Source organism: Phyllopteryx taeniolatus, chromosome 6 (assembly GCF_024500385.1).
Source record: "Phyllopteryx taeniolatus isolate TA_2022b chromosome 6, UOR_Ptae_1.2, whole genome shotgun sequence".
In the NCBI taxonomy this organism is placed as follows: domain Eukaryota; kingdom Metazoa; phylum Chordata; class Actinopteri; order Syngnathiformes; family Syngnathidae; genus Phyllopteryx; species Phyllopteryx taeniolatus.
Genome location: NC_084507.1, coordinates 22160140 through 22186214, shown reverse-complemented (window position 1 = coordinate 22186214; position 26075 = coordinate 22160140). Strand labels below are relative to the sequence as shown.

At 40.6% G+C, this 26075-nt stretch overlaps 2 protein-coding genes across 10 annotated transcripts; both read right to left on the bottom strand.

Annotated features, from left to right (window-relative positions):
* Positions 1–950: 950 nt before the first annotated feature.
* zgc:113232 (uncharacterized protein LOC541546 homolog) lies at positions 951–21203 on the bottom strand. Of its 4 annotated transcripts, none has more exons than XM_061775300.1 (28): positions 21083–21203; positions 20458–20518; positions 19501–19823; positions 16300–16384; positions 16149–16214; positions 13048–13211; positions 11936–12073; positions 11794–11847; positions 11629–11682; positions 11245–11298; positions 11077–11130; positions 10608–10661; positions 10463–10516; positions 10282–10335; positions 10110–10163; positions 9009–9053; positions 7951–8004; positions 7597–7650; positions 7454–7507; positions 6204–6275; positions 6067–6102; positions 5612–5656; positions 5507–5539; positions 5007–5153; positions 3337–3513; positions 2892–2982; positions 2728–2805; positions 951–1991 (listed from the first exon to the last, which is right to left on the bottom strand). In XM_061775300.1, exons 3-28 carry the CDS (start codon positions 19519–19521, stop codon positions 1792–1794), a joined length of 1992 nt encoding a protein of 663 aa, XP_061631284.1. In that variant the 5' UTR covers positions 19522–19823; positions 20458–20518; positions 21083–21203; the 3' UTR covers positions 951–1791. The 4 variants fall into 4 exon arrangements, with proteins under 4 accessions (XP_061631284.1, XP_061631286.1, XP_061631283.1 ...); XM_061775302.1 differs by having other exon boundaries at positions 19501–19778; XM_061775299.1 differs by having other exon boundaries at positions 20458–21111.
* A 47-nt stretch (positions 21204–21250) lies between these two features.
* Positions 21251–25983, bottom strand: snrnp48 (small nuclear ribonucleoprotein 48 (U11/U12)). 6 transcript variants are annotated; one of them, XM_061775310.1, is made up of 9 exons: positions 25555–25977; positions 24746–24859; positions 24613–24673; positions 24446–24526; positions 22950–23135; positions 22005–22126; positions 21827–21936; positions 21638–21757; positions 21251–21556 (listed from the first exon to the last, which is right to left on the bottom strand). In XM_061775310.1, exons 1-9 carry the CDS (start codon positions 25696–25698, stop codon positions 21472–21474), a joined length of 1023 nt encoding a protein of 340 aa, XP_061631294.1. In that variant the 5' UTR covers positions 25699–25977; the 3' UTR covers positions 21251–21471. The 6 variants fall into 6 exon arrangements, with proteins under 6 accessions (XP_061631294.1, XP_061631293.1, XP_061631292.1 ...); XM_061775309.1 differs by having other exon boundaries at positions 21638–21754; positions 24613–24859; positions 25555–25983; XM_061775308.1 differs by having other exon boundaries at positions 21638–21936; positions 25555–25981.
* Between the last annotated feature and the right edge of the window lie 92 nt (positions 25984–26075).

The following is a 26075-nucleotide window of genomic DNA, read 5'->3' as shown; positions in this document are numbered from 1 at the left end:
CCAATTAGGGTTCAGTGTCTTGCCCAAGGACACTTCGACATGCGAACAGTCGGACCAGGCATTCGAACCTGTTCTACCTACTGAGCCAAAGCCACCCCAACATAATCCCATTGGTATCGCAAGACAAGTCCAGATCTGTGTGACAGACCACCAAGGACTCCGCGAAAAGAGGCTTGATGAAGATCTGATATTGTATTTAAAAATAAAAATCTCTGAAAACTGCATATGTTGCTTTCATTACCCCCGACTGAAAAAAATCTGTTCAATCTTTTTAATGAGATATCGCAACACCGGTCCAGTTCTGGGGGACACTACACCACCCCAGGTCTCCAACAAAAGAGGTCCCATCAAAATCTGATGTGGCATTTCAAAATAAAAGTCCACTGAAATTGGTGTATTTCACTGTCATGATCACGGATTTTAAAAATTCATTAAAAAAAATCTCTTACGTATCACAACACCAGACCAGTTCTGGGGGACACTACACCACCCCCCAGGTCTCCAACAAAAGAGGTCCCATCAAAATCTGATGTGGCATTTCAAAATAAAAGTCCACTGAAATTGGTGTATATCACTGCCATGATCACGGATTTCAAAAATTCATTAAAAAAAATCTCCTAGTTAGAATTACACATTAGAATATGAAGTATTCTATATTCCCTTCACCTCCCACATCCCAAAAACCATCCATGGTAAGTGGATTGAAGACTCTAAATTGCCCGTATGAGTGAATGTGAGTGTGAATGGTTGATTGTTTCTATGTGCCCTGCGATTGGCTGGTGACCCAAGTCAGGAAAAGATTTAAGGAAAATGAATGGATGATAGGATGATTCCTCTCTATCTTTGCAAAATGATCCTTAAATTTCACATTATTCTATTTATAAGGCAAAATGACTCCCACTACATTTATTTTAACCAGCGACATAAAACATGAAAGTGTGGAAAAAGTACAAGGGGGATTTATACTTTTAATATCACAATATTACACTGGAACCTCCAATCGCTCAAAAGTGGTCCAATTTTGAGTAAACTGCAAAGATACCTCCACAATGTCTAACTTCAAAGTATCATCATAAGAGATGTCGGCAAATGTCGTAAGATTGTGTGACAACGAACCGAGGAGGACACGGATACAAAACAAAACAACATCAGGCAGTTTATCTGAAACACTTCAGAGCACAGTACATGTATTTGAGATACTTTACATCATATTTACACGCCATCCTTTTATTTACTCACCATGTATCAGGAAAGTATTCACAACGCTTCCATTTTTTTTTTTTTTTTTTTTTTTTTACATTTTATTATGGTTAAGGCCCAACCTGATGGAGCTTGAGAGACCAAATTAGCCAAAGATAGGTGTGTCAAGCTTGTGACATCCCAAAAAAACTTTAGACTGTAATTGCTACCAAAGGTGCATCAATAAGTATTGAGTATTAATGTTGTATGTGATGATGTGCGTAGAATTCTGATGAAAGAAAATTAATTTATTCCATTATGGAATAATGCAGTAACGACAACAACGTGGAAAAAGTGAAGCTCTGTGAATACTTTCCAGATACACTTTATGCTCACTTGTTTTTTACACATCAGAAATAAAAAAAATGGGACCGAATGAAAGATAAAAATACTTTTTACCCAACCAACAAAACGGATGCAAAGCAGATTGTTCCTGGAGCGGAGTGCCCCCTCGGGACTGTACTAGGACCACTGACTTTTCATCAGCTTGAAGTTGAAATAATGCAATATGATGATGACGAAGTGACTCTTCCACTCTGTTAATTTTCAAGTTTAGGAGCTGCGGGGTCCCTTAACCAGACCCTGCTCTTTGCGCATCACCGGCGCATGGATACTGCAGTCCCGAGCCTCACAGAAACCCGGAACACCGGATATTCCCAGCATTCCGGTGATACCCATGGGACCTGGGAAGCCGCGGGGGCCGCGTGGACCCTCCATGCCGTTTTTGGCGACACCCGGCTCGCCTGGAAAACCTGGGAAAACAATAAAAAGTAGTCTTCAGCTTGTCCTAAAAAGTTGTCTTATCGACCATCTGGGCTATATGCTGGCCATATGTGTCCCCCTTGCTTCCATTATTTTGACTTGAGCGAATCGTACAATTTGTGTAAAATGGTATTATTCATTATGTTTTCTATCAGATTACATCATTTATCAACTTTTGGAAAAGGGAGCAATAGTATGTAACATTCTTAGCTTCCGAAAGAGACGATTAATGGCTTACTGCAGTCTACCGGAGCAAATGAATGAAACCGAGGGAAACGGTCGAACGCCTTCTCCAAGTCCACAAAACACATGTAGACCGGTTGGGCGAACTCCCATGCACCCTCGAGGACCCTGCCGAGGGTGTACAGCTGGTCCACTGTTCCATAATTCATTTGTTTTAAAAAAATATTCAAATACATGAACTGTTTGTTTTACACCTAAAAGTAATTAATTGGAGAGCAGAGAAGAAAACAAAACTAAACGCGTAACTTTAGTGGTCTATAAATGGTAAATGGAGTGCACTTATATAGCACTTAATCTACAGTACACCATCACGTGCCCGAAGTGCCTTACAGAGGCTCACATTCACTCAATTGATGAACACCAAAGCCTGTTTGGATGCCCACTGCCCCCTTTGCCCCCTCCCTTTACACGGCACTGCCCGCAAGCAGTCCTTTACCGCTGATTTCAATTTCAATCAATCAATCAATCAAGAAATGGTCTCACCGGGACCCCCTTGTGGTCCATCAAGTCCCGGGAAGCCTTTTCCTGGATCGCCTGCAACTCCTTTAGGACCCTTTCTGCCTGCTCAGAAAGGCACTGATCAGCTTCCACACATGAATAAAAAATTATTTTTCAAATGAAAAAAAAAACAAATCCTGAAAACGGACCTTGTTCACCCTGCGCTCCTTTCTCTCCTTCCAGACCTCGGTCTCCCTGAACTCCACGGGCTCCCTTGAATCCAGCTTTGGCTGCTTTGCCCTATAAAACAAGCATTACAACATTTTATTTATTTTTTCTAACAGTGTTATTTTACTAACATTTGTTTGTCTACATGGTGGGCGACTGGTTAACACATCTGCCTCACAGTTCTGAGGACTGGGATTTAAATCCCGGCCCCACCTGTGTGGAGTTTGCATGTTCTCCCCCGTGCCTGCAGGGGTTTTCTCCGGGCACTCCGGTTTCCTCCCACATCCCAAAACCATGCATGGTCGCTTAATTGAAGACTCTAAAGTGCCCGTAGGAGTGGATGTGAGTGCGAATGGTTGTTTGTTTCTATGTGCCCTGCGATTGGCTGGTAACCCTGTAGTTATCAACACAAAGCCAGAGTCTTACGGTTTTGCCAGCTGGTCCAGGGGGTCCTTTGGCTCCGGGGGGTCCGATGAGCGTGCGGTTGTTGATGGGGCAGCCCTGCGAGCACTTGGACTGGATGGAGGCGGCGTACTGCGAGATCTGAGCCGTGACCACACTGCGGCACAACTGCAGCACCTGCTCATCCGACAGGCCGGGACCCTGAAGCCAACATTGGGTCACATGAACATTATAGACCACGATATCACACGTACTTCCAGGTGGCAAAAGCCGATGTCCTTTGGCACCCCTAGCAAACAATGCCTTCTGTGTCATTTGACCAAGGCAGAGCCATTGAGAAAATGGCTCTAGCCTTCTTCTCTACATCCAAAAGTGTTACAATTGTAGGCAGGAGACGTCCTGCTGCATATGATTGGCTGCCGCATGCAGTCCTGCTTAGATGAAGCAGCCAATTACATTGCGGTGGGGCATGTCCTGCCTAGAATTCAAGTGGGATTCATAAGAATGCCTGAACTTCTCCCTCAGCTCGTCAGTACGGTGCTTTCGGTGCTCTACGTGAAGGCTAAATAATATGGGAAGGTGAGTACTGGTATATTGTCAGTGTACGTGTTGTTGCTACACCGTTTGTTTTTAATCCATTGCTTAAAGGGTTATAGCACCAAAACGTATATGCTAATTACTGTTAGCATTAAGCTAGCAAACTGAAAGGTGAAGTTATGGTTGTTTTAAATACACAAGGTGTAATTCTCTATGTCTTAGGTTTAGTTTGGCAGTAAATTGTTCACTATTTGCCAAAGTGCTTCTATTGTTACGTAAATTGCATTCGCTACCACCATACAGCGCACGTATCTCAAGTTTAAGCTTGCAAGTCAAAGCAGCAAAAATCGGCTGAATAACATAACGGCTCGTATCTCTAAAAACTCCTAAGTCAGGTCACTCATATCTCAAGGTACCACTGCATTCTTTATCCTCTCCAAAGAACTACTGATATTACTGTGCCCTTACTAAGCTTAGTTGTGGCATCGACAGGTACTGAATATCAGTCATGTCTGTGTAATACTATCCCCAGGTGGCCACGGCACACACACCAGAAGGAGTAACACGATATCTATTGAATTGAAGCTAAGAGTGTATATAAATCGATTCAATTATGTCATTAGTGTCTGTTTTTATGAAGTACAACTTATAGAGTGCTGTTTTTATTGTTAAAAAATATAAGAAATAAAAAAAATTTGGGGGGGGGTGGGGCTGGAACGGATTCATGGTATTTGATTTGAGATACGAGTATTCTGAGTTACGAGCACGGTTACAGAATGAATTAAAACCATTGTACTGGCGAGAAAATGTCTTCCACAAACCTGGTGATGGAGGTTTGGTTTCCAGTCTGTCCCTTAAGTGGATACTTCTTGAGATCTTCTCGCTACCATTATTTACGACATGCTCGTTATTTATCCAGGTTCCGCTAAAATAATTTCGATTTTTTTTTTAAGGTAATAAAAAAAATAAAAAAAAATAAATATGTAATTCATAAACCTTTTGGGCTATATCTGGCGATGCGACCCCTAAGACAGCACACTTTTGTCATTGTTTCAGTTGATGTCAGTGGTAGTCAATCACTTTTCTTCCACCCTTAAGTAACCCGGTGTCTATTGTTTACAAACATTCTGAAATGGTTAATTTCCAACGGGACTCACGATGGGCCCTTGCACTCCTCTTAGTCCAGCTTGGCCTTTGACGCCGGGGTCTCCGAGGGGGCCGCGAGCTCCTCGGGTCCCCGGAACGCCGGGAGGACCCTCGGGGCCGGAATCGCCTGGCCGGCCGAGCGTGCCTTTTGGGCCACGCTGGGAAGACAAAGGAGGGAAAAAAACTATTGTGTGATGACAAACAACTGTCCTTTTATTCTTGCAGGAAGAGGAGAAATCGTATGGAAGTATGCATGGGAAGGCGTTTGAACATTCACATGATGTCCCTGACATCCAGCTTAAGATCCATTTACTAGTACGTTCTTTGTCCTCCTTAGTAAGGCAATTCACCACACTAGGAGACCAACTGTCTTAAAAATAACGTTTCTTTCTACCATTGTATGACATATACGCACACTAGTAGGAAAACTTTGGCATACTTGTAGGACAACTATATGTTACTAGTGAGCATTTTGGTTTCCATGACGTCAGGGTGAGGTAAGGAAACAAACCTGTCCTTTGTCTCCACGATGGCCAATCGCCCCCTGAAAGCAGAAACCAATTACTGGAGAAAATGTGATGTGTAAATGTGTCCCGGGAAATGAAAAACACTGTACCTTCTGTCCTTTTTGACCCTTTACGCCATTCCTTCCCTTTGCACCCTGCATTTGAAAGTAAAGGAAAATACAGTAATTGAGGAAGTCATTAAGAGGGAATTAACCAAGCAGACCTCTCAGGAGGACATTTTTATACTGATAATAATAATTATAAGGTAGACCAGCAAAAATGAAGAATGGTAAAGATGATAGTGCTTTTTGGTACGGAGTGGTAGAAGTAAAGAAAGAAATGTTTATTTGTTGTTAAAATATTATATTTTAACCAAATACTGTATTGTTATGCGCTAGCTAGCTTGTTAAAAAAGGGAGACTGTTAAAAAAATGTAAACAAATGAATCATCCCTCAAATTTTTGGGGCGCTGGAATTCAATTTAGCCCCCCAAAATGGGCTAGAAACGCTTATGGGTGGAAGTCAGTCAATAAAGGCAAATAACACATGATTGGACTGGTCTCACCGTGTCGCCATCGGGTCCGGTCTCGCCTTTGGGCCCCTGCAGAGCACAGCACACACACACGCACGCACACTCATATCATGATAAGTTGTGTTGAGATTGTGTAATTGTCAGTGTTGTGTTGTGAAGCAAGTACTCACAATGGGTCCCTGTAGGCCGTTTGGTCCTGGCTTTCCCGGTATCCCAGCGTCTCCTTGCTCTCCACTAGGACCCTGATAGAAGGACACGGATTTTTTTAAAATTAATATGTCAATAATGGGACACGTGTACAAAATTAGAATATGGATATGAACAAAGACTATGAAGTTGGACAAAAGTAGTACGCAGTGAAAAGAAGGAAATGTGAAGACAAAGGTATTGGGACAACTAAAGGACGCAATGAGAAGAAAATATGGAGTTTGGGAAAATGTATTGGGACACCGACATGAAGTTCAATGATGGGTGTTTGGACATAAATATTGTGACACCCAAGTGAAAAGAAGAAAATGCAGTGTTTGGACAAAAGTATTGAGACACCTACAGGATGTGAAAAGTAGAAAATGTGCAATTTTGAAAAAGTTTTGGGACACCGGTAGGAAGTTGAACAAAACAATGGCATTTGGACAAAAGTGTCTCGTATATGCGCAAACGACTTCCGCATTCGGCAAATCAGGTCAAAGCACTTCCGCCTCGTTGGGGGGAATGAGGAAGGTGACCGTTTCAAGCCACATGTAGGGGCGTTATTAGGATTGCCACATAGTTTCCAGGCAGGACGCACCCCGCTGCGCCATGATTGGCTCCTGCGTCGGGGGAAGGGCAAGTTACTAATATTGCCCAGTAGGCACTTTAAATGTCTACAATTTCACCACAGGGTCACCAAAATACAACACGACAATACACTGTGCTTGGGCTTTGTTCGTGTTTACATGCATGATATCATATTTGTATAGATAAATGACATACATGTATTTAACTTTGTCTGAAGAAAACGTAAATTTTAGCAAGCTCGGCTTTAAAAAAAATCATGTCATCAATCCTAGTTATGTTCGTTAGCAAAGCATACACAGGAAGTCACGTATTCCGTGTTGGTCAAGTGATGTTCTGCATGTAGCAGATGAAATATTGGATGCGAGAAGTAGAATATTTGTATAAAAGTATTGGGATGCCTACAGCATGTGAACAGCAGAAAAACGTTGAGTTTTGACAAACGTATTGGGACCTCTAGAGGTTGTGTAAAATAGAAAATGTGGAATTTGAACAAAGCAAATGGGACACTAATAGAGGGCGAAAACAAAATGTGTAGTTTAGACCAAAACATTGGGAAACCTGCACAAGGTGAAAACAAAACATAGAATTTGGAAAAAAAAAAAACACAACTATTTGGACGCACACGCAAAGTTTAAAGACTCACCACAGAGCCCACTCTGCCTCGGGGTCCTCTCACGCCACGGTCGCCTTTGCTGCCCTGCAACAGTCAGTACAACCTCATCGGCTCCACGCTCAACTCAAGTGGCTTAAATTGCTTCATATGAGTGCATAAAGCGGGTCTGTCACCTGCGCACCGAAGTAGCCTGGATCTCCCATCAATCCCGGGACACCTATCGGACCCTGAACAGACAAACGGGTCGGAGGAAGTTGATTGTGGAAATGTAATAGTATGTACCGTAGTATGTGAAAGTGTTTATTTTACCAATACATTGTTGTATTTCATCTTATACATGTAATCAACTAACCAGTTCTTTAATTAGACAAACGAATACAAAAAGAAATGAATTCATACTTAAATAAGCTTCTAAATAAATGCAGCAAATATATTACAGGACTCTTGGTAATGTAAATGCTCATTGGGCCAGATTATATAGAACAGAGCGGGCATTACTTTGCCCACCCCAGGCATAAAGAACTCACATCTTCTCCACGGTCGCCATCGCTGCCTGCAATGCCACCGCGACCTTTGGTGCCCTGACAGAGAGATAATGAACCATGTGTTTGTTTTAGAATGTAATCCCGGTACAGTAGGAGTCCCTCAATGCACAATCTACACTCATGTTCCCATAGAGCTAATTATGGGATTCTGTGTGTTTAAGCTTTTTCCAACACCGAAAAGATCAATGTAAATGTCAAGAACATTTGAAGGTCATCATCTCTGTGACAGTAAGAGCTACACATTTAAGGTGTGCGCAATGTACACTTTTGGTCTTATAGTGTCGTTACATTAAAATAAAAAGTCAATAAAATGTACGAGAGTAATAATATAATAAATATCATAGAAGTACAAATGTTTGCTGTCATTTCCCATAAACAGACGTAGAAACTAATTTACAAACAAAGCTCCAGTATGATGAGGTCTTTGTCTTAATCTGAACTGAAACCAGCCCCCGAAACTCATTTGTATATGCAAAACCTGCCAAACATTTTATCTTCCCACTGCGTGGTGTCACTTCCCTGTGACTGACAGCAGCTCAAAACACACACACACAATACTTGTTTCGGCTTTGTACTAAGGTATTAAAAGTGTCAACTCATTTATGTAAGTTTAAGTCACATTGTGTCATTTATTTATTTATTTAGCTGACACAAACACATCCTCACAATTGTAGTATGCTTGTACCTGTCGTGTTTTCGAGCATTCTCATAAGGCAAGTGAAACTCTTCACTTCTACCAAACACATAAGGAGAGGGAAACCCCCACTGAAACCATTTCGTTTAACTGACACAGTTCGAAACCTACGATGGGCTAACAAGTGAAAAATGGACTCATTTGATGCCTTGACTGCCTTGATGACCTGAAGTGACATCCCCTTCTTAATCAATATCGTTGAATATTACATCGGTCCACCTTTTTCAGATATAACAGCTTTAACTCTTCCGAGAAGACTTTCCACCAGGTTCGGGAGTGTGTGTAGGGAATTTCTGACCATTCTTCCAGAAGCGCAGTTGTGAGGTTGTGAGGTTGTGAGGTTTACCTTCGGTCCAACCGCCCCATGGCCTCCGGTCTGGCCAGGATAACCCTGAGGGCAACAGGGAAATATTCAGACAGAAATGTAAATAAAAAGGCATACATCTAATGAATACAATACATTTCCATGTATTAAATTAGTCATTCTCAAAGTGTTGTACGAGTACCACTAGTGATACGCAAGCTCCCTCTAGTAGTACGCGAAGCACTGAATACTGTGCATAATAACAGTCGCTTAAACTTCCTTAAAATCCTGTACAGATATTTGTTGAATGAATATCAGTTGTGTTTAATTTAGAGTACAATACAGTTGCAGCTAACCTTTTTCTGTTATTAGTAGATTCTATGGGTGTGGATGGCAATAAAGTCAAAAGACCAAGGATGCCTGCCGGTACATTGTACTGCATACGGTTGCATAAAACAGCGTATAATTACAAAAAGGGAATTGGGAATACGTTTCGAATGTAAAAAAAAAAAGAAAACATGTTTGTTGCTTTTATTCAAATGTTGCGTATTGAAAACATACTTTTGTGCATTGACAAAACAGTAAAATTCATGAAAATTAGTTAAGAAATTAGAAAATTACGACTTAATTTCAGTGTCCATGGATTGCCTTCTATGGGAACATCGACCTCCTCAACATGGCCGCCATGTAGGTTAGCACTGTTCACTGGCGTAGCTACTGTTCATATGCATGATTGTGCTCTCTTTCTGCTGCTTGTCATCATGGCGGCGCAAGTAAGTTATGTTTGCTCTCTAGTGGTGAATGGTGTTATTACAACCTGAAAGTGTTCTGTTACGGTAGCGGGCAAAATGTAGTATTTTGTATGTTTTTACAACTAATTCTTGTGTGCTGCTGTGCTTTCATTCTGTTGTCTTTAGTCTCATCTATTTTTAAATAAACGAACTATTTGTTCAACTGATTGCTAATGACCAGAGGGGAAATACATCAAATAGTAAGGTAACTTTTTTTTTTTTGTACATAAAGTTAGTATATGAAGATGTTCATAATTTTGGCTCCGCTTCTACACACAAGTGGTTCAAATGCAGTTGTATAAAACATGTGACACATTCCAGGTAAAAACAGAGGATGTGCAAAGTGTCCTACAGTGTAGCCTCTGTCGCCGATGTCTCCTGGGAATCCGGGCGCTCCAGTCTGACCCTGCAGAACAAGACAAGACAGTGAGATCTCAATGGCAACATCTACTGGCCAACAGCATTTAAATCAAATAAGCAACTTCGGACATAAGCTATAAATCTTTCGTTGTCTTTTTAATTACCTTGCGTCCATCTGGTCCTTGAACTCCCTCTTTGCCCTCTTTGCCCACAGACCCCTGGATAGAAAAAAACAGACAGGATATCTATAATAAGTATACGTAAAACAAAATGCAATCAAAATAAAACATGAACCACAACAAAATATATCAGTGTTGACTGAAAAGATATCTGTCTTGAATTTACCTTTGGACCTTTACCTCCGCTCGATCCAGGGGTGCCAGCATCACCGCGAGAACCCTAAAAAAAACAACAAAAACAACAACAACTTTTAACTTGCGACTTTTGTATCAATGTCAAACTGACTGATGGATGGATTGGGTTTTCCTACAGTGTTACCAGGCCCTCCGACCCCTCCTCGCGGTCCCTCTATGCCTTTGTCTCCCTGCAAACAGGAAGTGTCATGTAACCATGTGACCATGTGATCCGGTCAAAACAGTGACGCTGTCCTTTAGTTATTGCGTTTTAGTCTCTGTCTCATGAAGAGAGCACCCCACCAAAAAGGTGTACAGTGAACCCCTGCAAATTTGCAGTGGAGATGTCCTGTTTTGTTGGCCCTATGCATTGTCAAGAGTTTATGTTTCTTATAGCATGTATATGCAATTCAAATCCCTTTTAGGGAGCGGCCCTAAATTATTTGCAGATTTTTGTCACTTGCGGAAAAGCTCGCTCCCTATCCGATGCAAATAGCGGGATTCACTGTACTTTCTTCTGATTGGCTATCATCAGGAAGCCTGTTTATGATGTGGTTACCCAAAACGCGGATGGAACCAAATCTGCCCACAAGCTGAGTATTTTACCTTCAGGCCCAGCCCTCCAACCACACCCCGGTCTCCTATAAGTCCTGGTTCTCCCTAGTGAAAAAAAATATAATTTGTCAATATAAAAAAAAATGTATTTGGTGATTGATTTGGTCATATTTTTTTATTTTTATTTTTTTAAAGATTTTTGGGGGCCTCTTTACTCACCATGGCACCGAAGAAACCCGAACCTCCGTCTTCACCTTCGGGTCCGGGATCACCCTGAGATCAAAGGACAACCGCAGATACACAAAAAAACCCACATTAGTTGTCTCAAGTTATTCACTTTCTATAACATTATTATTCATTAAGTGGAAGGCGAGTTTATGTTTAAGTATTCAAAAACCCCCCCAAAATTTGGGGTTTTGGATTGAGTTCATATTTGCAATGTACAGTAATTTCATTTATGACACCACTTTCCCATCCATTTACTCTAAGTATCATGACACCACTTTCTGTACGCCTCAGTGTCTAGTATGACGTTGTGGGGGTGGTTGCCATGGCAACACAATCTTGTGTCACTGTCTCCATCAGTCATTTTGAGTGACTCACCACTGGGCCGGCATCGCCTCTTCGTCCCTCCACTCCTTTTGTTCCTTTATAACCCTAAAAACACAACTCAGTCGTTTATTTCTATTCATTTTGCTGCCTTATCATCGTTATTTGATACGTTTTTCATTGGACAGCGACGGTATGTTGATGATGTTGGAGCGTCACCTCTCTGCCTTGATGTCCCGGTGCTCCTGTTTTACCCTGCAGGCCTCGCAAGCCCTGACAGGAAGTGAGGACACCAGATGAAATCTCTTCTGATAAGCGTTTTCTAGAAGCCTCCATCAGGAGCGTTTTGACTCGCGGGTACCTTGGGCCCAGCAAAGCCGGCGAATCCCGGCTCTCCGGGTTCACAGTCGCACTCGGTGGGACCCTCCTCACCGAGGGCTGCGTCACCACCCGACTCCTCCGAGGACCCAGTGTCAGGTCCCTGGTGCTTGAACGGGACCTGAAACGGTGACATTATTTTTCCCACAAGTGCTTGTTTGTGTCTGAAGTTATACAACACGATTACCAAAGACTAGATCTACCAACTCTTGCTCTTGTCTATTGACTACACGTACTGAGCAAGTCTATTGACTATGGCTACTGACCATGTCTATGCCGACCATGTTTACTGACCATCTCCACTCACTCTCTCTACTGTCTATTATGTATGTAAATGTGTTTTATTTTACAATTTTTTATTTTTTATTTTTTTTTTAAATATCGGTATCGATGTCAGTGGTACTAGCCTCTATTTTACAACCCAACATGTTTCTTCTTAAGTATTTAAATTGATATTGGGATCACCCTCTAGTTTACTTTTTAAGATCTTTTTTAGATGTCATCACTATGGGTAATACCATGGTCTATTTTACTTTTCAGTGTTTATTTTTTTAAATATCGGCATCAACTATACCAGCCTCTATTTTAACTCTCAACTTGAACAAAATTCTGCATCAATATTGGTATCACCATACTACCTTCCAATTTACTTTTCTTTTTTTAAATTATTATTTGTACTGATATCTATATCTATAGCCTTTACTTTACTACCTGTTTTTCTGTTTTAAACTGCACAACCATCCATTCATCCATCCATTTTCTGTACCAACAGTTTTAAAAAATATATATCGATATCGCTATTGACGAGACTTGCCTCTACTTTACGACTCAACAGGTTTTTGCTTTTTACTTAAATATCGGTATCTATTTTACGACTCAACATTTAAAAAAATATATATATCTGTAAGCATACCGGTATCAGCTATACCAACTTCTGGTTTAGTTGGTGTCGCATCGGTAGGCAAATATGTGGTATCTCCCATCCCTAGCTGCAAATGACTCTTAAATGGGTAGGTGCACCCCCAAATTCTGCATCCGGGTCAACCGCCCCCTTTACCGTCCACAAGCTACACCGCTGCCTCGTTTAGCACCCACCTTCCTCCGACCCAGTTTGTCCTCCTTAGCGTAGTGTGACTCGGTGGTGGTGACGTAGGGGAACGCATCCTCTGTGATCATAGTGACCTGGGTGGGGGCGGGCCCGTAGGGGTCGTAGTCGTCCTCCTCAGGATTCTGGTCCTCATCGTAGCCGTGAGAAGACTCTGGTGGCGATGACGATGTCTGTTACTTTGAGGTTCACTCACCAGTGGCCACCCTGGAACTCCTTTCACACAGAGGTCCTACAAAATAGCCGTACCAGAAGACCCGGCATCCGCCTTTGCCTTTTAGCTAAGACCCGGCGAAACATTGTAACCATGGGTGCTTTCAAACGTCATAGATGTAAAATAGTGGTAAGACAGCGACAGTTACTTTCAAAACAAAGGGGCGGGACAAATGAATGTCCAGTATCAAACGTCAGTCTTGTGTTCCATCTGTTCAGTAATACTGCCTCTGTTACGGATGAAAATTCGGTACCTTTCACACACGACAGTGACCTTTTCCTTTTACATAGTACACACATAAAATACCCAGCAAATGTTCACACAGCAACACGGCATCCTGGAATCAGATAATTTGATGTCTAAAATAGTTGTCACAAAGCAACAATTACTTTGAACACAACTGTGCAAGTCTCACATCTGCATCCCACTTTTCCAACTTGGATACTACCACCAAACCTTTCACACAGAACAGCAACTGAACTTTACTTGTAAAGCACTTTTATAAACAACCACAGCTGGAACAACGTACTGTACACAGATAAATATCAAATGTAAGCTATAAAACAATTCAATAAAACAAGTTCAAAACAATAAAACACTAAACCAGGTACAAATTCTTATGCAGAGTTGAAAGCCAAAGAATATAAAAGGGGTTTAAGACAGATTTTAAAAATGGACAGGGAGGTGGGTTCGCTAATGTAAAGGAGGTCATTCCACAGCGTGTTAGCCGCAACAGAAAAAGCTCTACCCACTCTGAGCTTCTGCCTAGACTTTGGTACCTCCAGAAACAGCTGGTCAGCTGACCTGAGGCACTGGGCAAGATCGTAGGGATGGAGCAGATCAGATAGGTAAGGCGGGACGAGACCATTTACATATTTCAAAACAAATAAAATATATTTAAAATGAATCCTATTCCGTAATGAATTCTCAGGCAGGCAGTGGTGGGAGCCCATAATCGGAGTTACGTGCTCCTACGTGCTCCAGTTAAGAGGCGAGGAGCAGTATTTTAAGACAACTAGATACGTTTAAGGGAGGATCGGTTGGCTCCAAAATAAAGAGCATTAGAGGAATCCAGCAGAGATTTAATAAAGACATGGATTACTGTTTCTAAGTGTTTTTGCGGAAGGGGCTTCACCTTCACTAGTTGCCTACGGGAAAAGATGCTGGACTTTGTTACAGCACAGATTTGCTGATCCAACATGGAAAAATCCAGCTTTGAATGTCAGTGTAAAAGGGGCTAAAGGTATCCCTCAAAATTTCCGCATCAGAGCTGTAACGTAAGCTCCTACATTTATCTGCTGTTGCATTTCACACAGAAACTCCACTGCATTTTCCCAATTGATGGCGCTGTGTGGACTTTTTTCTAATACAGTGGTGCCTTGAGATACGAGTGAACCGACTTACGAGTTTTTTTAAGGAAGAGCAGGTAGTTGGTACATTTTTTTGTTTTGCGTTACAACCTAGATTTCAAGTAACGCGTGTGCTTCCAACCTCCCACCGACAGGCGGCGACAGCAGAACACGCAATGTCCGGCAACCACCGATTCACATTGATTTCATACAGTGGTGGTGTGTACTCACATTTCCCATGTTTTTTGGGCAAAATAACTTTTTTCAAACCATGTGCCCTAAGAAAATATTTCTAAGTGAAAAATGAACTATTTACATTTAAAGATGTTTTATTGTTTACATTCTATTTTATTATGTTATTGCTGTTTTCCATACAGAATACTAACTACTGTTGATGGCAATGGTTCTAAGTGAAAAACTAAATCTTTACATTTAAGATGTTATATTGTTTACATTCTATGTTATTGCTGTGTTTTTTTTTTTTACAGTACAATACTGTTGAGTGCAATTTTCTTTTCATTTAAAGATGTTATATTGTTTACACTCTATTTTATGTTATTCCTGTGTTTTGTATTCAGTACAACACCGTTAAGTGCCATTTTTTTCCTCATTAAAAAAAACCAAATATAAATGTTGGTGTTTTTTGGGGGGGGGGGGGCTGGAACAGATTAATTGCATTTCCATTCATTTCAATAGAGAAAGTTGTTTTGAGATAAGAGTATTTTGAGATAATAGCATGGTCATGGAAAAAATTTAAAGTTGTATCTCAAGCCACCACTTCATTTATAATGAATACAGAGCATTCATTCAAATGACAAATTTAGGTCCATGTTTGGAGTAATGTGTTTCGTGCGTGTGTGCCTGTATGACTTTTGCCATTTTTTCATTGGCCAATGGGGCAGTTAGAATGGAGGCCTCTGAATTCTGCCTAGCAACAAGTGGTGAGAAGAACCAATCAGGAAAATCCATCAGACAAAATACGATGGCTGACATAAAAGTTTTACTTCAATTCTGGCTTTTACAGGCAGTGAGAAAGGGGTTCGATGGAAGTGTTTGTTGTTGTTGTAATATTTTGTAATTAAAACAGAGCAGTGATTCAGTTTAAAAATGAATGTGTGGTTTTAGAGTAATTTGTTCAGCATCTCTCTGACTTTCTGTCACTATGCCATTTTTTTTCCCGCCAATGGATCAGTAACTGGTGAGGTCTTTGAATTTCGCCTAGCAACAGGCGTAAGTGGCGCAACAAGGAAAAAGGAATGAGAGGAATTCTGTTCAAATACTTTCAGCTGGATAAGAGAAATTAGATTAATAATGTTTCATAATTTATTTCCTATATTGTTATACTATAACGCTGCTTTTGGAAGAGAAAGTTGTTATTTAAAGCACATTAGACAATATGAGTGTACAAACGTTTTTAGTCAGGCGGCTAGGAAAAAACACATTTTGATCATTTTTTCCGTATAAATTCACATTCTTCATCTCCAAAGCATGAATTACTTTTGTACACATTAAAAGTCATGTGACCGACCTGGCTGGTAGGGCCTCAAGTGGTCATAGCGGTCCAGGATCGAGCCCTCAAAGGTTTGATCCTCACCTGCACATTTAAGCCACACATTGTTGAGGAATAAATTAATCCAATGCATCCGAACAAGATATCCGTTGAGTGTATCGGCTCGGACCCGAGTGGTTTCCGGAATATTCTTCCTGGCAGAGAGCGCGGACGACGCAAAGCAGCAGGACGAGCAGCGTCCAAGGAGAAGATACCTGGAAACAAATGCAGGAAATTTGTTAAAATGTCTATTTATCTCATATTGTTACCCCTTACAATTAATGTTGTGGAAAATATGTGGTTTACTAATGTGAGAAACACTGGGAAACACCAAGAGTTGCCTTTCCAGTTAATTCATTGCAAGACAGAGGAGAAATTTTACAAAGCATGCGAGGAATGCAGGACATTTACTTCCAAGTTTAATTCATCATTAAAATTGATAATGCCGAGTTTATTTTTCCAGACCATTTTTTTTTTCCATTTCAAATTTCTGTGTGTGGCTTCAGTAGTTCAAAACGTGTCTCTGCTGACATGCACTGCTTCGACTAAAAACCTGGCTGCAAACAGAGAGGAGCTAGTTTACTAAAGCACACAGACACATTCACGACCATTTTTCCAAAAAGTAACATGCAACTTTAATTCCCGCTAAGAAACGGACAACACAAGTGGAATCAATTACATTGTTTGGTAATGACAAGAAAGGAGCCCAGGCAAACATTGAGTCAATTGCACTAAACATTGCAAAACCCATGCCTACTTACATGTTGCAAAAGCAGCAGGAAATTTTTCCAGGAAATTTTTGACCCCAGCTATGTGCGACCATGCCGCAAGTATTTTGCCGTGGTCGCCTTGCCTCACCTGTACAACTTTAAATGAGAACTGTAGGCTCGTGTACTGTTTACATTTCTGTTTTGAAAAAAAGAGACATTTTCCCCCCAAGAGAAAGCAGTGATTTTCACATTTTCGGGAAAGAATGTGTTTTATATTTCAAATATTTTTGTGGAAGTTGATGCTAATAAAAAAATAGTGCTTAAAAAAAAACAGTTTCAAAGTTCGTTTGGTATCTGGAGCAAATCCCAGAAGGGAAAAAAGGCAAAACATTTGTGTTTTCTTTAAGGATACAGGGGGAAAAAATCGATTAAAATTGTAAATAGGATTTTTGTAGGAAAAAAAACAAAACAAAAGAACTTATTTTAAGGCCACATTGTCCAGTCACGGGGTGGGAATAAACATCCAGACAGCACTTACAGTATAGTTTCACTATTTATTGTGATACATTTTCAATTCAAATTGATATTTTTTATGAAATATGTGATTTTTTTTTTAATGATTCCATTTTTACTTCAAATCCATAATGTGGCACTTCTCAGGTGAAATAAAGCGAAACCGGAATTGCAGAAGCTCATGGAAAACAACTCATTCATAATCTCAACATTTTAGTCCTGCAGTATAACATATTGATTATCGCAGAATCGCTGTATTGAGATTCTCTGTTGTAAATGTGAGCCCATCTTTAAATTCTATGAAAAATCGTAATAATATTAATATAAAGTCACTGCTGAGTTTTAGTTACTTAATGCACATTGGATTAGGAGCTCATTTTACACTTTTTTTTAATAGGCTATCCTACAAACTGCATGATTGAAGGGCTGGCTGTTCAACCAATCAGATCACACATGGGGCAGGGCTAGTTTGTCTATGACTCCAAAATAGCACAGAACAATTAGCCAAAAAGCAGATGTGAAAAGATGACTAATGTATAACATATATTAATAGCAATTAACTTGATGGGTTAGTAAAAATGTAACAATTCCAATAGATTCAGAGTAAAAGTGACTTTTTAATGCGGGCGGGGGTGCTGTGTACTGCAACAAGTTGTTATTGATTAAATAAAACATACTCAAATAAAAAGACGTATTAAGACAGATTACAATAGTAATAGAAAAACAAATTGCTGCAATACAATGACTGCAATCATCACTGCAATAGTTTCCAGGTGCATCTTTCTTGGTGTTGTTGTATTGTCAATTCTTTTATCTGTTGAAAATATGAACGCTTGATTTAAAAGAAAAATGTTTTAAACATTATATTGTGAGCCCTCCAGGGGATTTTTCAAAATTCTGTTGAATACTGTTTTATGTTCAATGTTTCTTGAATATTGAATTACTGATGTGGGGAAGCTTAAGTGTAATCAAAAAGAATAATTAAAAATATTCCTTTACAGTCTATTTTCATGAATTAAAAAACATCTTAAATGGAAGCACATAAACCTTTTTAGACGTGTGACATGGAACCGACACAGGACGACCCCACTGGACCTCAAGGCTAGAGAGGTGACAGCGTCAAGCATTCTTCCCTTATTTTTTCCATACTTCATTTTAAAACTAGAATTATAAAGGTATTAATATTGCAATGAAATGTGTGCATTGTACTTGGGGTTTAAATTTGGAAACATGCAAATGTTCTTGTGACCACATCCTATACTATAACTACGATTCTCAGCCGGTGGGTCAGGACCCAAAATTGGACTGTGGACAGTTAAATATAATATTTAATGTACAAATATAGAGATTTTGACGGGCTGAGAAATGAGCGAACTATATGATTTTGTGGAATTTTCATTCTGAATTTTACTTGGACGTGCCAATTTTCACATGGTCATGTTCCATCTCGCTTCTACAATAATATGCTCTGAAATGGCGTGTGTAGGCTGATATGCATGTGTTTCACTAAAGACTATTTTTTAAAATATACACAATGCTGGAAAAAAAATAAATTAAAAAATAAATAAAAACAATCACTGGACCTATTTTTGGTCTTTTGACCATTTTAAATTTTCTGCAATGAAAAAAAAAAGAAAAGGAAAATGCTCTTAACTACTTTATTTAGCAGTTATGCTGTCAGTAATTTACAGAATAAAACACATTTAAGTTAATTTTAGTCAAGTAGATACATCCATTTTCTGAAACCGCTTATCCTCATCAGTATATACCTATAAATAGCGAAATCAAAGAAACTGATCATTTTGCAGGCGTCTCTTAATTTTTCTGGTTTGTTATAAATAAAAGTGGGTGATGATGAAATGTCCATGTTCTGTAAAATTGCAATGTCTCCTTATTATGGGACTAATAGAGGCATATTTTATTCTATTGATGACTTTTACATGCAATAAAACCTCAAGAGGCATCATATTTGTTTTAAACACAACACAAACTATTCTTTGTTTTTTTTGTTTGTTTGTTTTCTTCATCACCTCAATTGACACTTCCCATGTTCTTATCTACTCAATCCGGTCTGCTGGGCTGCCCCCAGGCCAGACTGTCACGCTCACCTTGTCACTGGAGGCTCCCATGGTCCTGCAAGGCCAAAGTCCTCACAAAACACTCGGCGCTGCGTTCAGGAACAAAATACCAGAACAATGCAGTTACGACGGTGGCTCAGCTGGTCCTCACTGCATGATTTCCCAGGGACGCTTGCCCTCCTCGAGGCTGGTGTCTCTGGCTCTCTGCAGGAGCCCTCAGGTTCCCAGGAGGCTGGCGGGACCCTTCCTGGCATCTCTCGTCCAATACGTCTTCTTCTCAACAGGGTGAGAAATACCTGAGGCTGAGTCTGCCATCGGCCGAGTAGAGGGAGAAGACAAACGAGACGGAGAGCCTGCAGAGGTCAGGCAGATTTTTGCAGCTCAAAGCATAGCGAGTCCATACATCATTGGGAACGTTTAATAATTTAATTTCCTTGGAAATGCACTGAGAAATTGCACATTTTCAACCAAATACCACTGAAAATGACCCAAAAAAAGAGCTAAATTCAATAGCATGCTGGATCTCATATTCTTGCACTGCATTTATACTACAGACTGCACCAAATAATTGTATTTATTTTGGCTACAAGATGCATAATATAGTTTGCTTTATACGTGTACATCATTTAACGACTCAAGTTAGTGAAATAAAAGAGCAGGGCGACCTTTGAACTTCGCTTGGTGTGACACTCTTGTCCAACATTCCGTGGCTTTAGCCGAAAAACTGACAGCCAATCAGGAGGCGAGGAGGGTAGAACGTGATCACACAGTATAACAAGTCAAAGAATCAGATATAGTTTTCATGTTTTCCCTCTCCTATAAGCCCGGTATACACATATAAAGTAGTTAAACAAACCTGACACCTGTCTGAGAGGCAGCAAAGCACCACAGGGCATTTAGGATGGCGAAAAATGGAAAGAAGGAGAGAAGGCAATGGAGTGGCGTAGAAGAAGAATAAAAACAAGCTAGGCCCAGCTGTTAGCGTACCTGGTCACACCATTGCAGTGGCAGTTTCTTGTCAATCCTTCGCTTTGTTGTTTCTATTGTGCTAAAAAAAAGACACTTTTTAAAATTATTTAACCAACAAGTTGTGCATCCATTTCCAGGTTTTAGCTTGTCAATCTTGCTAAACTCCGCCTCGCACCAGATACTTGGACGACGTACACAACGGCGCGGAACTGTAGTTTTTTGTGAAGGGCGATACCACAGATATGTATTGGTATATATGGCAAACCCGTGTATTGATAGAATACGCTTTGGCGTTGACAAAACAGTAAACATAATGATAATCGGGTGAGAAATGAGCAATTTACGATTTAATGTCAGTGTCCATGCATTGCCTTCTAAGGGAACATCGACCTCCCCAACATGGCCGCCACGGAGGCACGATGGTTAGCCGGGCGGCTATGGCACGTTGTCGTATCTAATGCTCATTTCTATAGTGATTACAATATAATAACATCCTTATATCAGCTCCAGAATAAATAAGACATTTACTGATATTAATGTAACCTGACCTGCAAAAGTCAACAAGCTAAGCTAGCTATTACTTTATCTGCTAACTCTATTACGATGCCAGTTTCTTGCCAATTTTCTCCTTTGTCGTTTATACCTTGGTAAAAGACTTGGAGGACACACGAAATAAGCACTCGGCTCAACAAGTTGCACCTCCATTTTGGGTTTAAATCAGGGAAATAATCATTCGTTTATTTGCATACCAAGTTAAGGTCTACCTGACCAAAAGCCTCTTTTCTGATTGGACGACATAAAAAATGGCATGGAAGTTTACTTATTTAATGGGCATTATAAAAAAAATATTTTTATATTATTCATCAACTGTAGAATAAAAAAAATGATTTACACACATTTATTTGACATTTATACATGTCCTTAAAAATTTCAAATGTCCAACATTAAAAAAAAAGTAAAACAATTTTAAAAATTCCAGTTGAAAACGGGGCCATTTTGCTTTTGCAAAACTTTATTGCCAAGATTTCTCATTCAGCTGTCACTCCTCCCTCGCTCCACTTTCCTTTTCTTTTTCTTCTTGCTGTCTCGGTGTCGTCCCTCCGGGGAGCGGGAATCTCTGCGAAGTCAGACGTGAGATTAAGACAAGAGCATGCAGAATTATGGCATAACATTAATCAATGGAAAAAAACTACTTCACCTCTTCCTTTTGTTCTTCTTGCTTTCTTTGTCGCGGCTCTTCTCGCGGCTGCGGTGGCGTCTGCTACGCGATCGGCGGGACTCCGAGGATAAGGACCGACGCTCATTGGACCTACGACTTCTGGACACAAATCGGCACGAAATGAACATGTGGACTTTCACTTTTCCGGTAAAAAGAAGCTCAAAGAACCTTTGGGATGTTCCTTCTCTGGCCTCCTCCTCATTGGCGTCCTCTTCGTGCTCCTCCTTCCACTGTCTGGCGAGCTCCTCCGAGTGGACCTGGATGACTTCTCTGATAACCTGTTAGGCAATGCAATTGTTACTGTCTCACAAAAATGGCTTCTGACTTTACACCGCGGGGTTCGTACCTCCGTGTAGGACTTCTTGGTGATGTGGACGTTCTTAGCGCGGTACGACTGCCGCCGCCTCTTGTAGTCCCGCATCTCCGCCATCAGCTCCAAATGGGTCTTTGGCTCATTCTGTTGTTCAGCTGACACAAAAGCCCAACATTTTGCCAAAAATTCAACTACAAATATGGAATGACTTATGTCCAGAGGTGACAAAACTACTTAGAGTAATAAGTACAGATATTTGTGTCAAAAAAAGAACTCTGGTAAAATTAGAAATACTGATTCAAAATTTGTATTTAGGTAAAACTTCAAATGTACCAAATCTAAAATGTACTCAAGAACAAAAGTAATTTTGTTTTTACTGTCAATTATAGACAGTACACGTTTTGGTAATTTGGCACAAAGGAAAAAAAAAAAGTTCCCTGGTACCAAGATAACACAAGATGGCGACAAAGTACTACTTTCATCTAACTGAAGCTCCTCAACCCACTTCAACAAAGTTTCTTGGCACCAAGATGCCAAAACATGACAGCAAATCACTACTTTTGCCTAACCAAAGCTCCTCCACTCACTTCAATATAGTTCCTTTGCCCCAATATGCTAGCAAAGAGCTGCTTAAATGAAGCCCCTCAACTTTGTTCCTTGGCACCAAGGTGCCACAAGATGGCGGCGAAGCACTAATTTTGTATAAATGAAGATCCCAAACTCATTTCCAGTTTGTTCTTTATCACCAAAATATCTCAACTGAGGTTTTTCTTTTTTTTTTTTGTCATCAGTAGAGGTTAAAAAAAGTAACGACCCTATTTTAACAAAGTGAGGAGGAGAAAGTGCAGATATCTGTTTATAAATGTAGCGCATAAAAGTCGTTAGAAATATCAACAATCAAGTCATGTTCAGATACCTAAATAATCTACTTAAGTACAGTAACAAAGTATTTGCACTTCTGCTTATGTCCAGTCTTACCCTTCTTCAGCTGGGACACCAGGTCTATGTATAGTTCGTCGTTGCCCGATGTAGCAGCGTTGGCCTTCTCCTGGTTGAGGACAGCGATCACGTGGTCGTACAGCGCCAGCCGGTCGGCCACGGTGAGGTCGCACACGGCTCGCTTGTGGTTCTGTGGCACGTCAACGGGATGGTAGGAATACTGACCTAACGGACCACCCAGAGATCAGTCCGACAAAGAGATAGAGTTACAATAAGGCCTCAGTACAATCAGTTTAAATCAGTTTTAAAAGAAAACGTGTAAAAATTGACATTTTAATAGCTTTGATAAAAATCGTGTGTCTGTCTACCATCAAGTGTGAAACTACAAAAAAAAAACGACACAGTTCTCTGAAGGTCATTTTTAGGGATTTAACGGTAAAGTAGAGCAAAAGTCAAAGTTTGGTATGTAGGTAGGTGTGTAGGTTTGGTAGGTATCTATCGAGGTGACTGTTCGGTTCAAATTGGGTACATAAATGTTTCTTTTCTTTGGTGTGAACAGTAACACATTTAATAAAGTTGTAAAATGACACATGCAAAACCTTCAAACTCCTAGTTGTAAATTCTCAAATAAACAAAATCATGTAAACAGTGTTTTCCCCGCTATTTCGCTAATACATGACAAGCAAAAACCACCAAAGTCCCTCCCCCAAAAGTTAATTATTGCCTATAATGCCACAAGATCGTGGCAAAGCTCTACTTTTATTCTAGACAGGGCTATGGCCTGACTATATGAAGCTCCTCCCTTCACTTCAACATAGTTCCTTGGCACCAAAGCGATACGTTTATTAGACAGGGCTTTGGCCTGAGTACAAAACAGCAAATAATGAAGGCTAGGTTAAAAAATAATAAAAATAAAAAATACAAATATGCAAATATGTAAATTTGTGAATAGTTAATCGTGAGAATGTGGCGGCACCCTGTATAATAAAATAAGACTAAATATTTAATATAATTTTCTATTTTTAGGAAACTGCAACATCGTTTGTCTTCTTTTTAGGAAATTAAGGAGGCACACCAGTCCAACAGTACCAGTTTGAACAGTGTGAATTATTATGCTATAAAAACACCAATAGGCTTGACAATGTATATACCATAACAGCTTACATACAGTATTTTCTTTTGCGAAAGTGCAACATCAAAAGTTTGTCTTTTTTTAGGGAGTAAAGGATCCAGATGGCTGGAAAAGTAACAGTTTGAACAGTTACTTATATTCACGTCTGCGTGATGCGTTTTTTTTTTCAAATGCATGAACAAGTCTGACATAATGCCAAAAGCATATCGATCGCCACGACGTCCACTAGCCAGAGGCTGAGGCACACTGTGTTTGTTTGCAGAGTGTGGCGACAGCGCGAGGCAGCTACAGCTTACTTAGTATGTTCCTACCTAGCCTTCCAACTGAATCCATCTGCTCTGCTTATTGGAATGAGCGCTGAATTGTGCTTTGACTAACCAAAAGATGTCGTTTAGAAGAGTACCTTGCCAGAAGACACCTTCCATCTTCATGAGCGGCGCAGCAGATCTTGCCTGCAGAATTACCTGGTTCTGAAGGTTTTTGTCTGCGGGAAGGAAAACAGCAGCTCATTGTGTCACATTACATTACAAACACCATTAACATGTTCTGTTCGGGGACGTCTTCACGCACCCATCGTAAAGCTGCGGACGCTGGTGTTGATGTAAGACGCAGAAGGGTCGCACATCTCAGCCTGCAAGACAGCCAATTTTATTTTTCCCCACACCAACCCACGAGTGGAAGACAAGAAAGGAAAATGTGCCACCTGCTCCTCAGAAGAGTAGCCCGTCTTTCTGAGGTAACACGAAGCTTTGTGCTTCTCCATGCTCCGCACAGGGACACGATGGCTGGGATCGTAGGGGCACAGCTCCATTGGTTCCTAGATTAAAAAACAATGAATCACATCACATGACAATAAGCACATTTACAATAGCAGGTTGTTTGGTTTTAGGGGGAAAACCTGGAGATTTACCACTTTGTTCACATTTGAAACCACATGTTCCATATTTAATTAATCCAATATGTTTCACAGCAACTGTATTTAGCATGACATAATCATCCTGACATCTGGATTTTGGCCTGTTTTCCTGCCGCTTCTCTTTTCTCCTCCCCACCTCCCGCTTCCAGAAGGCAAGGTGGCGATGAGCTAAGTGAGGATGTCCATGTGGAGGATTCCACAACAAGTGAGCTAAGGAGGAACCACCTCCCTGGCGGTGTCTACCTACGGCACCTAGTTTCATTCAAATGACTCGCATGCTCTTTACACTAACATTGTTTAGCATCTCATCATGTGATTCATGTTCTCACTCGGCATCCATTGCAGCCTGGTCATCCTGTAAATGACATCTCTCCATCTGTGATCCCGTCACAATGATTCTTTCTTTCAAGAGTTTTTCCTTGCCCAGATGAGGAGTTTGGACCAATGGATGTCATTGAATTTTGTGAACTGTCGGCTTGTGAAGCCCTTGGAGACTCTTGTTATTAAGGCCTGTATCAATAAACTTGCTTTGATTTTCAAGCCTGTGTATGAAGATTTTCGTTGCTTTCGCAGCTGGCTGTTGCTGTTATAATTACCTTATCCGGGTCGTAGTCCGGCGACCATCCCAGTGCGTCGTACATGTCTTGTATCTGCTTCTGACAATGTTCGCTAAACTCCACCAATTTCTGCAGGCGCTCCATTCGCTCCCGGAGGTTTGTGTTTTCCAGAGAGTCCGACATTTTAGTGGGTATCGGTTCAAGCAGAGAGAGAAACTCAATTTAAATCACCGCTGTTTGAGTTTTGTTAACTCAAATGTCGCCATGTTTTCGCGTCGGCGTTACACTAGAATTCCCACTTAGTTTCTAGGCAGGACACGCCCCATTGCAGGCTACGGAGATGTCACGAGATGCCCATCCCAAACGTGTCACATTTATTCGAAATAAAAACAAAAACGTTAGTTATGATTAGATTTAGGGCTAGGGCTGGGGCTACGGCTCATGATGGGCTAAGGTTAGAATTATGGTGTTTTAGGGTTAGTCATCATTTTCAGGTCTGGAAACAGTAGGGCGTGTTTTACAGGGATACAACAGCCAATCACAGTGCAGTAGCCCGTGTC

Excerpts from the sequence above, each read along its gene's own strand:
- zgc:113232 (XM_061775300.1), bottom strand. The coding sequence starts at position 19,521 with ATGGGAGCCTCCAGTGACAAG. Across the intron at positions 16,385-19,500 it reads TGGGAGCCTCCAGTGACAAG|GTATCTTCTCCTTGGACGCT; the intron begins GTGAGCGTGACA and ends ATTTGTTTCCAG. Across the intron at positions 1,992-2,727 it reads TGGACCACAAGGGGGTCCCG|GTTTTCCAGGCGAGCCGGGT; the intron begins GTGAGACCATTT and ends TTGTTTTCCCAG.
- snrnp48 (XM_061775306.1), bottom strand. The coding sequence starts at position 25,698 with ATGTCGGACTCTCTGGAAAACACAAACCTCCGGGAGCGAATGGAGCGC. Across the intron at positions 24,527-24,612 it reads CGTCCGCAGCTTTACGATGG|ACAAAAACCTTCAGAACCAG; the intron begins GTGCGTGAAGAC and ends TCCTTCCCGCAG. Across the intron at positions 23,136-24,445 it reads GGAAGGTGTCTTCTGGCAAG|GTCAGTATTCCTACCATCCC; the intron begins GTACTCTTCTAA and ends GTGGTCCGTTAG.